Source organism: Planococcus citri, chromosome 3, assembly GCF_950023065.1.
Source record: "Planococcus citri chromosome 3, ihPlaCitr1.1, whole genome shotgun sequence".
Lineage (NCBI taxonomy): Eukaryota > Metazoa > Arthropoda > Insecta > Hemiptera > Pseudococcidae > Planococcus > Planococcus citri.
In genome coordinates, this window is record NC_088679.1 from 18535993 (window position 1) to 18550062 (window position 14070).

Here is a 14070-nt window from a genome sequence, read left to right on the forward strand (position 1 = left end):
AAAGTCCTGTTACTGCTTAAAGTGACTAAAAAATTCCAGTGATCTGCCAAAATTGGCAAAAATTTATGGTTTTTCCGAAACGTATAAAAAAAAGGTCTGTTTTTGGTTAAAATTGTCGGAAAGTCCCCTTTATGCCCAAAAAATTGACCAAATATATTTCAATATTTTGCAAAATTGTCAAAAATTTCCAATTGCTGACAAAATGGACAAAAAGTCCTGTTGATGTCTAAAGTGACCAAAAAAATCCAATATAAATTTTATGGGTTTCTCCAAAACTTGTGAAAAAAGTACGTTTTCGGTTAAAATTGTCAGAAAATTCCAATTTTGCCAAAAATTGATTTAAAGTCCATTTTTTGCAAAATTGCCAAAAGGTCCTAATTTTTGACTAAATAACTACTCAAAAGTCCTAAAAAGTCCAATGTTCTGTCAAAATTGGCAAAAAATTATGTTTCCTCCAAAACTTCTAAAAAAACCTGTTTTTTGTCAAAGTCGTCAGGAAGCCTCATTTTTTGCAAAATGGTCAAAAATTCCCAATTGTTGACAAAAGGTCCTGTTTTTTCTTAAAGTGTCCAAAATAGTCCAACATTCTGCCAAAATTGACAAAAATTTATGGTTTTCCCGGAAACTAGTGAAAAGAAGTCCGTTTTTGGCCAAAATTGTCAAAAAAATCCCAATTTTTGCCAAAAATTGATTCAAAGTTCATTTTCTGCAAAATAATTGGCAAAAATTTATGGTTTTTCCAAAACTTCCAAAAAAAAGTCTAGTTTATTGTCAGAGTCATCAAAAAGTCCGATTTTTGCCAAAAATTGACCAAAGTCCAATTTTTGCAAAATTGTCAAAAATTTCCAATTGCTGACAAAATGGCCAAGAAGTCCTGTTTTTCCCTAAAGTGACCAAAAAGTTCAATATTCTGCCAAAATTGGCAAAATTTTACAGTTTTCCTGAAATTTACAGAGTGTTAATTCTTTGTCAAAGTGGTCAGAAAGTCCTACTTTTTGAAAAATTGTTAAAGTCTTAATTTTCGCCCAAATTATCAACAAGTCCTGCTTTTTTTTAAATTAAAAAAAAAATGTGATTTAAAAAGTTATAATTGTTTTTTTAACATCCTAGGTAGTCACATTTTCTGTTAAAATTAAAAGGCCCTGTTTTTTTTTTTTTTTTTTTTTTTTTTGTATAAATTGTCAGGAAGCCTGTTTTTGAGTGAATTGTCAAGTTTCCATAATCATAATTATTGCTATAACCTCTAAGAATTTTTCAATTTTGTCTCAGCTGCCTAAAAAGTCCTCTTCTTTGTTCCAAAATCGCAAATCAAAAGTCCTGTTTTTTGCCAAAATTGCTTGAAAGGTTCTGTTTTTTTTTTTCATGTCAAAATTCCCCCCTCCTTTCCCCCCAAAAAGGTCTATTTTTGTCAGTATTGTCAGAAAGTGAGCATTCTGCTAAAATTGTGAAAAATTCTAATTTTTGTAAAAATTGCTGGATGAGGTCCTGTTTTTTTGCCAAAATTATGAGAAAGTTTAATTTTTTACCAAAATAAAAAATTTAAAAAAATTGACTTTGTTCTGTTTTTTTTTCAAAAATTGTCAAATAAACGTCTAATTTTTTTGCAAAAATTGTCAGAGTCCTGCTTAAGGCGCCATAAAAAGTTCTGTGTTTTTCAAAAGTGTCAATGTTTCTTTTTTTTATTTTTTCAATAAAATTTTGCGATTTTCCATTATCCTATTCTTTTACTTCAAAATTTTGAATTTTTTCATTTTATCAAAAATGAATTTTTGGCCCCAAAAAATGCTGTCGTAAGTAAATTTAACCCATGTCTCCCCCCCCCCTCAATTTTATTGAAACATTTGAAAATTTGTGCTCAAAGCCGTGCAGAAATTTTAAAAAGATTTGTAACTACTTTTGCATTTTAATCCAGAAGTTTTGTTGAGCACCCTGCTTAAGAATGGTTGTATTTTCAGCACCCCTTGATTGTTTACACCATCTATTTTATATTTTTGGCTACTTTTTAGCTTCTTTTATCTTTACATGATAAACGAATTTGACATCCGTGGATGATCAATAATGACTGATTGATTATTAAAATGCATATGATTTTGCCTTTTTTCGCAGATTACTCATATACAGTGTGTTAGACATATCGGAAGTAGCTAGCATAACTTTACCATCAGACGGAAGCGTAGTTCAAATAAAACAACACTGTGATAGCGTTTTCGTCGCCTTATCAAACGGTACACTGCTGTTGTACAGAAGAGCTAACCAGGCCCACGAACCGGATACAATCGTACTCGGACCACCGGATCCGGTATCGTGCATATTACCCATTAATCTATCCCTGTACGTAGCCTGCGGTAAAAACGTTTACCGAATTAATGCCATCAAAGGAGAAATTCAGGTAAAAATCATACTTAGTACGTTAGAATATTTTTCATCAGAATTAGTATTTATGTAATTATTGCTTTTGTAAAGATTTCTTGAAAATGTGTTTGGTAGGTACTTATATTTGAGTACATTGTTTTTATTTTTGCAGAAAACTTATACCATTCAGCATGATCACGTAGGCGGAAATGTCAATTTAATGGCCCATTCAGGTGTCGGATTATGGCTATCGTTGACCAATTCGACGACCATTTGTTTGTATCATACGGAAACATTTACCCATTTACAGGTACGATGTGTTTTCGAGTTAGATGATACCTAAAGGTGAAGGTGCTGTGGGTGATGGTGTACTATACGCTGTTGCTTTATATGGTGGTGGATATTGTCGATGATTTTGATTTAAGAGTGTTTCTGGTGTTTGGGTTCATAATTTTCTGTTCAAGATCTGTTTGAATTTTATGTGTATTTTCAAACTATAAAAATTATTAATGGTGATTGGGATGGTAATACGTAGAATTGATCATTTTTGAAATCACGATTTTCGAAAATGAATATCTGTGTACCTTTACGTGTGTGTTGAATTTGTTTCAACTTGAACAAAAATACGTCATTGCTTCGAAAAATGAGTGAAAATGCTTGAAAATGCTAGAAATTATTTTCATTTATGTTAGACTGTTTTGCATGGAGTATCATTGATTAGTTTTTTTCAAAAAATATGAATGGAAATTGAAAATTTTTATTTTGAATCACATAGTCAAGTATTTACTTAATGATGATTATCTCGAAAGAAAAAAAATCTTCTAATATTCATAATCTGATGGTTCGTAATCTTTTTTATATTACTTTCTATTTTTGAACTATTTTTCGGAATTTTTGTCATCTTCAAACGTGAAGAATTCAGTATTTTTGTATCTTAATTACTTCTTATTTTTTATTATTTTTTTTATTGCTGACTTGGTCTATTTTTTATTGAAAAAAGTGATGCGAACATTTAATAATTTTTCCAATCTCTAAAGCTATTGACGTTCTGATGTATACTCAACCCATTCTCTCACCCCTCGTAATGATCTAAAAAAAAAAAAAAAAAAAATGTAAAAGGTCGAAAAAGGTTTGAAGTAAGGTATAATGATTAATGAAATTGAATTTCACTTTATTTTTTTGGAAAAACTACTTGAGAAATTTTTTCTAAGGTGTAAATTTGTAACAAAACTTGAACTTTTTAAAAAGTTCTCTAGAAGTAGGCCCATATCTAAGCGAGGAAAAATTGAAAATTGGTCACAAAATCCGTTTTCTTTCGCTGAGAATTGCATTCGTTCTCACTTGAGTATGTTTTTACATTTTCTATGCTGAAGTTTTGTCTTCCATACTTTTCAAACTAAAAATTCCGATCGAAAATCGATCGTAATCAATTATTGATTGATCGGATCCTTGAAAACTAATTTCGTAAAATTTCTTGCAATATCGATGTAAAAAGGATCGATTTTTCTTGAATTTAAAACCGAACTTTTGAATAATTTGCCAAAAATTGTGTCAACATAGATATGTAGGTACCTAATTATTGGCTTTTATTCAAAAATAAAAATAAAAAAAAATAAAAAATAATTATAGAAAAATTGAAATTTTTGATATTTTATTTCTGTTGTTACTTTTGCACCCCCCTCCCTCCCACGACCTCAAAAACCACTTGACAGTCATTAAACATTTCTGAAATTACGAAACTTCAATTTTTTTTGTAAGAATACAGGTCTATAGAATACAAAAAATGATTCTATGACGGGTGGATCTTTTGTTCTGATCGATTTTTAAATTTTAGATTTTCACGAAATTGATAGATTTATCGACGACCCTTTCAAAATGCTCGAAGTTGGTATTCCAAACATTGTTGTTCATCAATAAAAAAAATAAATAAAAAAAAACAGCCATGTAAAAATATACCCTATCTTTTGGTACATGAATTATAACTCAAATTTTACCTACTCTTCGTTTGTTTTCTGATTTTTTTTTTTTTCAATTATAATTTGAAAAACATTGATTTATTCTTCGTTTGTCTTCTGTTTTTTTGATAATAATTTTGAAAAAAAAATTGAATATTAAAATTGGCTTGTTTTGATTTGGTAAATAAGAAGTATTCGGAGTATTCGTGATTTTTATGTTTTGAATAATATGATGGCTCCATTTGATTTTATTCTCGAAGTTTGAATATTTAGATGCATTTATTTGTACATTTCTAAAATACGTGGTTCTTAAATCTTTTGGAGAATTCAACTTTCCCACCAACACCTTAGAACTTCCCTTTAATAACCGTTTGAAAAGTCAAATATATCAGGAAAAATGATTTTTAAATTTGTGTTTTATGAAACAATTCGATTCTGGTTACAAAATGTCATCTCTTAATATTTGAAGTCTGTGTCATAAAATTTATTAAAATATAAAAATTATATTTCATTTAATCAGAGCAATTTTGAAATTTCATTTGAAAACATTGCTAATCAGAGTAATTTTAAAATTTCATTTGAAAACATTGCTGAAAAGTACTTTTAATTTGTTTAGAATTTCAAAACCATTCAAAATATTATAAAATATTTTTAAAATCAAGAAATTGTTTTAAAAAAGCCTGAAAATGATTATTTTAAAAATTTCATTTTTTTTTCATTCGTTGTAAATAATATTGAAACAGTTTTGATGTGATTTTTGCTATTTTTTTCTTTCTTTTTTTTTTTTTTTTTTTGGTTATTTTGATATAATTAACGAAAATTGCTGGAGTTTTATCAAACCTGGAAAATGTGTTGATAATCAAAATATTCTGCTAATTTAACATCTTTCTTGATTTTTCGCACCAGTCTTACATGAAATGCAATTTTAATGTTATGTTTTCTTGGCATGAATCATACATTTCAATACGTAGCATAACTGCTTATTTCTTATGTATGTATTTCTTGGCTTGGCGTAATTTGAAATAATTTTATAGAAAAAAAAAGTTTTTTGATTCATATTATTTTATGTTTAAAAATGAAAAAATTGAAAAAGATATTATTAATATTGAAAAAAAGTGTTTAAGAATTCTCGAAAATTGCAAAAAAATACCTAATAAAAAATGAAAAATAATCAATGAAAATCTTGTCATTCAATGAAATTAAAAATGATGAGATATCAAATCTTGTTGAAATGTCAGAAATCTCGAAGCTTTTTTGTTACTTTCGGCCCAAATAATGATACAGAAAAATGAAATAAAGTTGACTTTACGTAATTTTGGCAAAACGTTTTTTCAAAAATATTTTTAAAGAAACTGATGAAAATAAATTCGTTTAAGATGTCACTTTATAGAGAAATGATGACTTGAATAATAAATTGATCATTAAAAAAGCATTAATTCAAAAAAAAAAACACGATATTACTGAATTTTTAGATGGAATTTAATTTTTATCCTCTTAAAATGTAAAAAATATCAGCTTTTTTATGCATTTTCTGCGAAAAATGATTAAAACGAGAGGTTTAAAAAATAATAATAAAAAAGACATTCAGTTCAAAAAATACTTGAAAGACTAATAAAAATAGTCATAATAAAATGTAAAATGAATTGAGCAAAAAATCGACAAAAAAAAACATTCAGAGTTGATTCAGATTTTATTGGAAAAAATTGTAGAGGAAAATCTTAATTTTTTTTTGAAGGAATGATCTTCTGTGAAAGAATTTGTTCATGATGTTTAACAATATTAATTTCCGAACTTGGATTTTTATCCTTAGAAAAAAGAAAGAATGAAACTCGAATTTAATTTGATATTGATTGGTAGATTTTATTCGGTTCTGGTTACAATAAGTATAATTACTATTTATGAACTTTTTTCCCGACTGGCTTAAGATTCACTGCTCAACAAGCTCATCTACAGCACCTAATACATGTTCTAAACATAAAATATTATAACAATAACGCACGTATTATAACCCTTTGCATTGGTACAGGGTACTCTATAATTAAAACACTAAAAAAAAATTAATCTTCACTAACGAGAAAATATTTTCTCTTCCATGTACCATTCACTCAACAACCAGGACATAAACGTCGCCTCAAACGTCCTACGTCTAACCGGATCACCAGGTCCAGTCTGTGTGACAGCCCTGATGGCCTGCAAAGGCCTCCTTTGGGTCGGTACAGACGCCGGAATCTCGCTAACCGTACCACTGCCACGTCTCGAAGGCGTACCAATAATCAGCGGTCGCGTGAACGTCTCTTATCACGCGCACATGGGACCAGTACGTTTATTGTTACCATTACAAGATCCTCCAACTGTGCTGAAACGTCCACCTTCTAAAACGCTAGCTTGTGACATCTACGGCCTTTATGGGCAACTGATGTACGTGAAAAATTACGACGAAGCGGACGATAAAACCATCAGTCATTGGTCGTTGTCTACTTGTAGCGAAGAAACCACTACTAATTCACCTTCGGCTTCGAATAATATTTCTAGGGCTTTGGCAGCCGAGGTGGCTAAACGTGAACGCGAACAGACCCTCGTGACGATCACTTGCGGTCGAGGATATGTCAATTATCAACAACCTTGTTGTACGAATAACGAAAATAACGCCCATATTATCATATGGGAATTGAAATTATGACAAAATGATGTCGCCAAGGTGTACTATGACCATATGCAAAATTACTGGGATAGTTTGGCCGTACATTATTTGGGTATATAAAGAAAAAACCCTTTATGCTCTACTCATCCCTCCTTACACCACTTTTAAATCCAATGTTGCTCGTATATCTTTACACCATTCGTCGAGTTTTTGTTGTTGTTAAACGTTGTTATGTTTTTTATTTTCTTTATTATGGTTTTATCCTTATAAACCAAGATGGTTTTTTCTCTCTTCGTATTGTTATCATCGATCAAAGATTTTTTTTAAATTACCGAGACATGTTTTGTTAAGTTTTATCGCTTTGAAATTTCATCATGAGACGAACAACGAATGAAGATTGTCATCAAAATGGACTGCAACGATGCTAATTATTGTTATTAATTTTTTTTTACCTATTTTTCGAATGTTTGTATGTGTTACGTGTTATCTTGTTTTTTTTTTTTTTTTATTATTATTTTCTAATTCACCACCTATAAAAAATTATCGAGTACTTATTAATTCACGTTTTTTAACACGAATATATATTTTTTTTCTTTCGATTACTACGTTGTAAAATTAATCGTATTATTTCTACCCCTCTCTCTCTCTCGTTTATTCTTAGATATTCGATACCTTCACATTTTTTCCCTTTATTATTTTTACGTTTTATTAATTTTTGTAAATAATATAAAATGTGACGTATTCGGAGGGGAGAAAAATAGGCCAATGGCGGTAAAAAAAAAATCAATTATAATTTACAAATTACTTGAATTTTTTTTTAATGAAAAAATTTCTAGTCTATTTATTTAAAATTTAACGTCTACGATTATTTATGTACCTATACGAACGATTACAAATGTACACGTTTATTTTACTTAATTACGAACGTGATTTAAATTTTGATTTTTTTTCTTTCTTTTATTTTTTTTTCTCTTTGTATGTATTTTTTTTTTATATACCTACGCTCATTGTGTAAAATAAAAAGTAAAATTTATGTATGTGTTTGTTATTTTTACCTTTTAAATACACGTTTATTGATGTAATTAAGTGGAATTTTTTATTAGTCGTGGTGTGAAATTTGCATCTCGCCAGTCTCGAGCCGAAAGCTAACAACGTTCGTGATGCAAAAACTAGGTCAATCCGGCATTGAGAATTTTTTTTCCGGCGAAATTTTTTTGTACCTTTTAGTATTATTCGAAGTGATTGTAAAGGTGTTAATAGCGTCTTTGATGTTGGGAATTTTTTATTTTAAATATGTAATGTGAATAATGTTCGAGGTATTTTTATGCGTTAGATGAGGGGTTAAAAAGTGGGTTAATATGTGTATTTTGAATACAAGTTAGGAATGCGAGAGGTGGATTGGGGTTGAAGGGACGAACGATGAAGATGGTAGATTACTGCTGAGTGAGGAGGTTTTTGGTGGGTGAATGGTAAATGAATACCGAAGTAACTAAATTGTGAATATTTTTCCAAGTACATATTATACTTAATATAAGGCAAATTGATGAAGCATATTTGACCATTAATATGGTAAAAAATGCAAAAAATGTATAAAATTTAGTCTTACTACTGTTTTGTGTGTGTTTTATTGGTATGGTATTTGACTCTTGAATTAATTTTCTAGAAAAAATAGGTCAGTTTTTATTACTTGTGTTTTTTTTTCTATGATTCGGAACAGATAAATATTTTGTTTTTCTAACCTACATTATTTGTTTGGTGGAAAACAAATTCTTCGCTGAATAAAACAGGAAGAAATGTTCAAAATTTCCAAAAAAATTTCTGGAAAACATTGATTATGTACTTGTTAGGTTTCTGAATTATTGAAATTTTCAAAATGTTGAAATGGTAAAAAAAAAAAATACCTTTATAGGGTTTGGCATTTTAGCAGGCTAAAAAATTGAACAATTTCTTTGGATCTCTTTTTAAATACTAAAAATAATTGTCTATAGATACATGAAAATTAAAAAGGAAAGTGGAAAAATCTCATTGTCTGTTGATTGTGTTGAAAAATATGATGAGACATTGTAAATTTTAACCCCTGGAATTATCTGTGACCATTTTTGAATCGATATTGAGCCTCCAGATTGTAAAAATGTGTAATTTTGGATTTTTTTTCAATTCGAATTTTTTTTACTTGTAAAAATAAACTTTTCAATTCATTACTTCGAATTAGCGATGAAATCGCCCTAATCGATTGACAACACAATATCGAAGCAACGGTATCGATTGATTTGGAGAGAGGGGTCGATTTTAGGAGATAGAGAAAGTTTTGAGCATTTCATTCCTCGAAAATATACGATTTTGAAATTTTTTAAAATAAAGCTGTCAAAACATTGAATTGTGATAGGATTGATTCTTCAGGTACTAAAATTGAATGCGACACCTTCTGCAGCGATTTTAAATCATTGAGAAAAAGTCTGTTTTTGCTGAAGGCAAAGGCTCCAGATAATCTAAAAAATTTTGCGTGATTTTTCAAAAATTTTAGTTGTTGAAGTTGTTGTTGTTATTTTTTAATTTTCGAAAATTCGATTTTTCCAAATTCCTATTTCTTTAAAAAAGAAAGAAAAAATGTTAATAATATCAAAAATGAAAGTGTTCACTTTTTTGTTTTGTTTTTTTTTCATCTGGTTTTACACTTATTTTTTTGCGTTACTTTCGCCTTCTACCAAAAATATCAAAAACCTCAAATTTTGTCAACATTTTTAAAAAAAAAGTCGTTTCTTGGGAAAAATTGCTGAAAATTGTCGCCTCTTTGCAAAAAATTTCGAATGTCTCGCTTTGTTGCCCAAAATTGTCAAAAAGCCTTGATTCTTTTCAAAATTTTCGTCTCAATTTTTATTTTTGCTTAAAAATTGCTTTAAGATCTCATTTTTTGCCAGTAATTTGAAAAAAAGTTCGCTATTTTTAGCCTATCAAATTGATAGAAAATCTTGTTTTTTTTTTAAATTCCAAAATATTGAAAATTGCTAAAATGTTTCACTTCCTTATTAGAAATTGTTAGTTTTACTTTTTTCCAAAAATATACCTACTGAAAATTTTCGCCTTTTTTGCAAAAATCCTCGAAAAAAACAATTTTTATCCAAAAATTGCTTTAAAAGTCTCATAAATATTAATTTTTGTCCAAAAGTGCTTTAAAGTCTCATTTTGTTTGCCAGTAATTTGAAAAAAAGTTTCGCTGTTTATCAAATTGATAAAAAAATCTTGTTTTTTTTTATGCCAAAAAGTTTCACTTTTTCATCAAAATTTGTTAAAGTTTTACTTTTCGCCAAAAATTAGTGAAAATTTTCGTCTTTTTTGTAAAAATTCACAAATATACTCATTTTTGTCCAAAAATTGCTCTAAAGAATCAATTTTTTTCAAAAATTCTCAAAAAAGTTTTGCTTTTAAATTTTATGTAATACCTACTCAAAATCTTGCTTTTTGTCAGGAATTGTTAAGAATTCTCTTTTTCAACGAAACCCCCTTCTTCACGACTGATATAATAATCCTGCAATTATACCCCCCCCCCACACAAAAAAGTCAATAATTGTCAAAAAGTTGCGAATTAGTCTCACTTTTCAGACAAAAATAATTATTTGAAAAAATTATAATTTTTTTTTCAATAATTGCAATAAAAATTTTTGGGAATTTTTTTCTGCATTAAAATGTCTATGCTCTTGTCTTGTAGAACTGTTTTGGTTACTTTTTGAACTTTTTTCGTGTCTTTTTACCTTTTTTTTTTTTTTTTGGAAAATATTGAGTACGAATCCTGCGTAGAAGATGCTTTGAATGATTTTTTTAAAACCAGGTTGTCTAACGGTCATGAAAGTCATGGAAAAGTCATGAATTTTAGTAGGTAGTCATGAAAATCATGAAAAGTCGTGAATTTTGCTCGAAACACACTTAAAAAATTTTTTAAAAACCCATGAAATGAAAAAAAAGTCATAAATATCTTCAAAAAATAAGAAAAATTAAAAAACTGAAATACACAATTTTGAATTCTGTATAAAATGGCAACCCTGTTTAATTTCCTCGCAGTTTCAATTTATGCATATTATTTTACTTTTTGAGGGGAAGGAAGGGTATTTTTATGCGGATAAAATGTGAACAATAGGTCATGAAAAAGTCATGATTCTTTGTTTGGGAGTTTTGTTAGACACCCTGTTTACGAAAATAAGCAATTTTGAAATTTTTTTAAAATTCAAGATTCTTAACTTGTAAAAAAAATTATACCTTGGTACTATTAAACTCAATTCGAAAGGAAAGTCAATAGTTTTTTTTTCAATCTCAAAAAAGAGTGTCAGTTATACCAAATTTTGGGAACTTATTTGTACTTCAAAATGGGCTTCAGAGGCTACTGATTCAAAACGAGAAAGGACAATTCGGAAAATCTGTAGTTATCTTAGAGATTTTTAAAAAAAATTTTCAGAATATCAAACCTCAAAAATTCATTTTTCTGAGCCTCATAATGCAAGAAAAAATAAAATGGATGAAAAAAAATTACGATTTCTTTTGTGGCTAAATCAGCAGGGAACTCCTCGAACTGAGAACTTGAGACATTTCTACCTACCTTCTACGATCTATGATTTTGAGATTTGGCAACTCAGCAATCATCACTGCAGACCATAACACAGATCTCTTTTTTTGCATGTATTTAAAACAGTAGGCAGTCTAAATTTGAATTCTTTTCTACGCCATTTTCATTATTTTCGGATGATCTTATATAGAATCACATTTCGTGCAACGAGAAGTAGGATCATTTCCTTCGTAAAATTGTCCAAGAATCTAGGTAAATCAAAATTCGAAAGTTGTCTCCAACAGGCTAAGGAACGCAACCAGTAATTTTCTCGTAATTACCTCAAACGTAACAATTGAAAAATACCTAACTACCTACATATTACACGAATTCTGCAAATTATCCTCAATAAATTTCCTCCGTTGACCTAAATGGACGCTATATTACCTCAATAGCTGGGTAATTGAGGAAAAGTGTTGATAATTGACATGCTATTAAGTATGAAAAACATGTTGCTCAATAGCCAAACCTCCTCTCCCTCACCTATACGTCAACTTTCAACTCGCAACCCTTATGATGAATTTAGGCTCGAACAAACTCCCTCGAAAATCTCTCATTGAGTTATAAAAACAAAAAAAAAAAAACAGGCACTCATTATACAAATAAAACAAGGTCTCATCCCGATTTTAACATCTAATAAATCAACGAAAATTCCGTATCTCGCGAAGACTTTCTATTTAAAATGATAAATCACGCAATTAGATGGTTATCAATCATTGCCATACAATATAATTCTGAGAAAATGAAAAAGAAAAAAAAATAGTAAAAAACATAAGGAGAAAAAAAAGTTTACGTGATGGAATAATTTAAGGGTCCTTTTGGTATTTTTTGATTAAGTAAATGGTATGCGTGAATTTAATGTTCCGTTTTAAAATCTGACCTAAATCAAACGCCACTTTTCCGTGTAAGCCAACCGAATTGGTTAAGTTTCACGACGACGACGACGACGTCGAATGTGTATCATGTTCGTACGTTGACAAACGGCTTGGCGGCATTCGAGTCGCAGGCATACTTTTCAAAGTATGTCGTTTTGCATTTGCGTAAATACGAGTATATTTAGATTTAGCTTTGTAGTAATGAGTGGGCTACTCTACACCTACCTACGTGTAATATTTAAATAGGACAATGCTAGACCTCAAGGATGCCTGGAAAATATTTCGTGAAATTCGTGCTGCGAGAACAAAAAGTGGCGAGGAAATATTGTATATTTTTTTCTTATTAAAATTCGGTAAATTGTACAAATGGAGTGGGAGACCTTGGTGAAAAGGGGTGGAAAATGCTGTATGTTGGTTATTTACATATCAGAGTGTAGAATTTTAAGCAACTTTTTTATTTTTGCGTCAAAATGCAAAAACTTTCATTTTATTAGTTCTTTTTTGAACATGATTTTCATCATAAGCTGAGGAACACAGATCCTCGTAGATTTGATTGAAAAAAAAATGAGTGGAAATTCGAAATCAGCAGCTCAGATTATTTAAACCTAACAAATCATAGAAGCAATGTTTTGTCTTTGTAGGAAATAAGTAAGAAGACCAGATTGCGTATTTACGGCGAATCAGTTAGGCAATTTTATTAACATCAAGATTAGCACTGTTCCTTTTGATGGAATGGAGCTACGAGATTTTAAACATCGTAACCTGATTTTTTCACATTTAAACAGCCTTCAAATTAAATCCAACAAGTTTGATAAAAGTTTTCAAAAGTTGAAGGTTGAGCTTTCAATTGTAAAGTTGAATTTTCAAAATGGCACTGCAAGCGTGATTCTCAAATTTTTGTGCTATTTTGGACTGAAGTATGCCATTTACAATATGGACTCTCTAAAAGAGAGGACAGCTGCTTTTAAAAATTCGTAAAAATTTCAAGAAAAAATTGAGGCATGTGATGCGATTTTTTGATTAAGTAGTAGATACGTTTTTGTAGCAGTTGAGTGCGAGTAAGGTCTTAATTTTTTGATTGAGATGGTCTCAGGGAAGCGAAGCTCCGTTGCAGAATATGCGTTGATGGAATAATTGAAAATAGGATCACGAAATAAAAATAAAATCAAAAATTTTTAAATAAATTCTAAAAAAAAAATTGTTTTTTGTTAAAACTGTTGATAATTTTTATTCATTGTAAAAAGTAAAGAAAATTCTGATTTTTGTTCAAAACGTCCGAAGAGAATCGATTTTTGCCTTTACTGTCTGTATAGAGTATTTTTTTCTGTAAAATTGCTGAATAAGTTTTGTTTTCTGGTAAAGTTGTTTGAAAATATACTTTTCTTATTCAAATTCAAACTTCTTCATTGTAGTTGACAGGTATTAATAGATACAAATAAATAAAGTACAGGCCATGTTGCGAGTATATTACAAGTTATTTAAATAAAAAATTAAAATTAAAAGATACAAAACAACAATACAAAATAAACTTGAAGAAGTGCTGTCCATCTAGCTGCTGCATTTCCTCAACGCTGCAGAACGCATATCTCTGTAACCAACTAGGTTTTAAGTTTGTTTTTAAAAGGTTTCTTTGATGTATATTCTTCAATTCCT

General features: G+C 29.4%; 1 protein-coding gene across 5 annotated transcripts in view; it reads left to right on the forward strand.

The window, feature by feature from the left end:
* LOC135841368 (rho guanine nucleotide exchange factor 10-like) overlaps positions 1-8030 on the forward strand; it is a 201234-nt gene extending 193204 nt beyond the window's left edge. For all 5 annotated transcript variants that reach the window (XM_065358304.1, XM_065358303.1, XM_065358305.1 and 2 more), the window contains 3 exons: positions 2107-2389; positions 2525-2662; positions 6424-8030. In XM_065358304.1, coding sequence (XP_065214376.1) covers positions 2107-2389; positions 2525-2662; positions 6424-6987 — 985 coding nt within the window. In that variant the 3' untranslated portion in view covers positions 6988-8030. The remainder of the gene's footprint in view (positions 1-2106; positions 2390-2524; positions 2663-6423) is intronic.
* The last annotated feature ends 6040 nt before the right edge of the window (positions 8031-14070 follow it).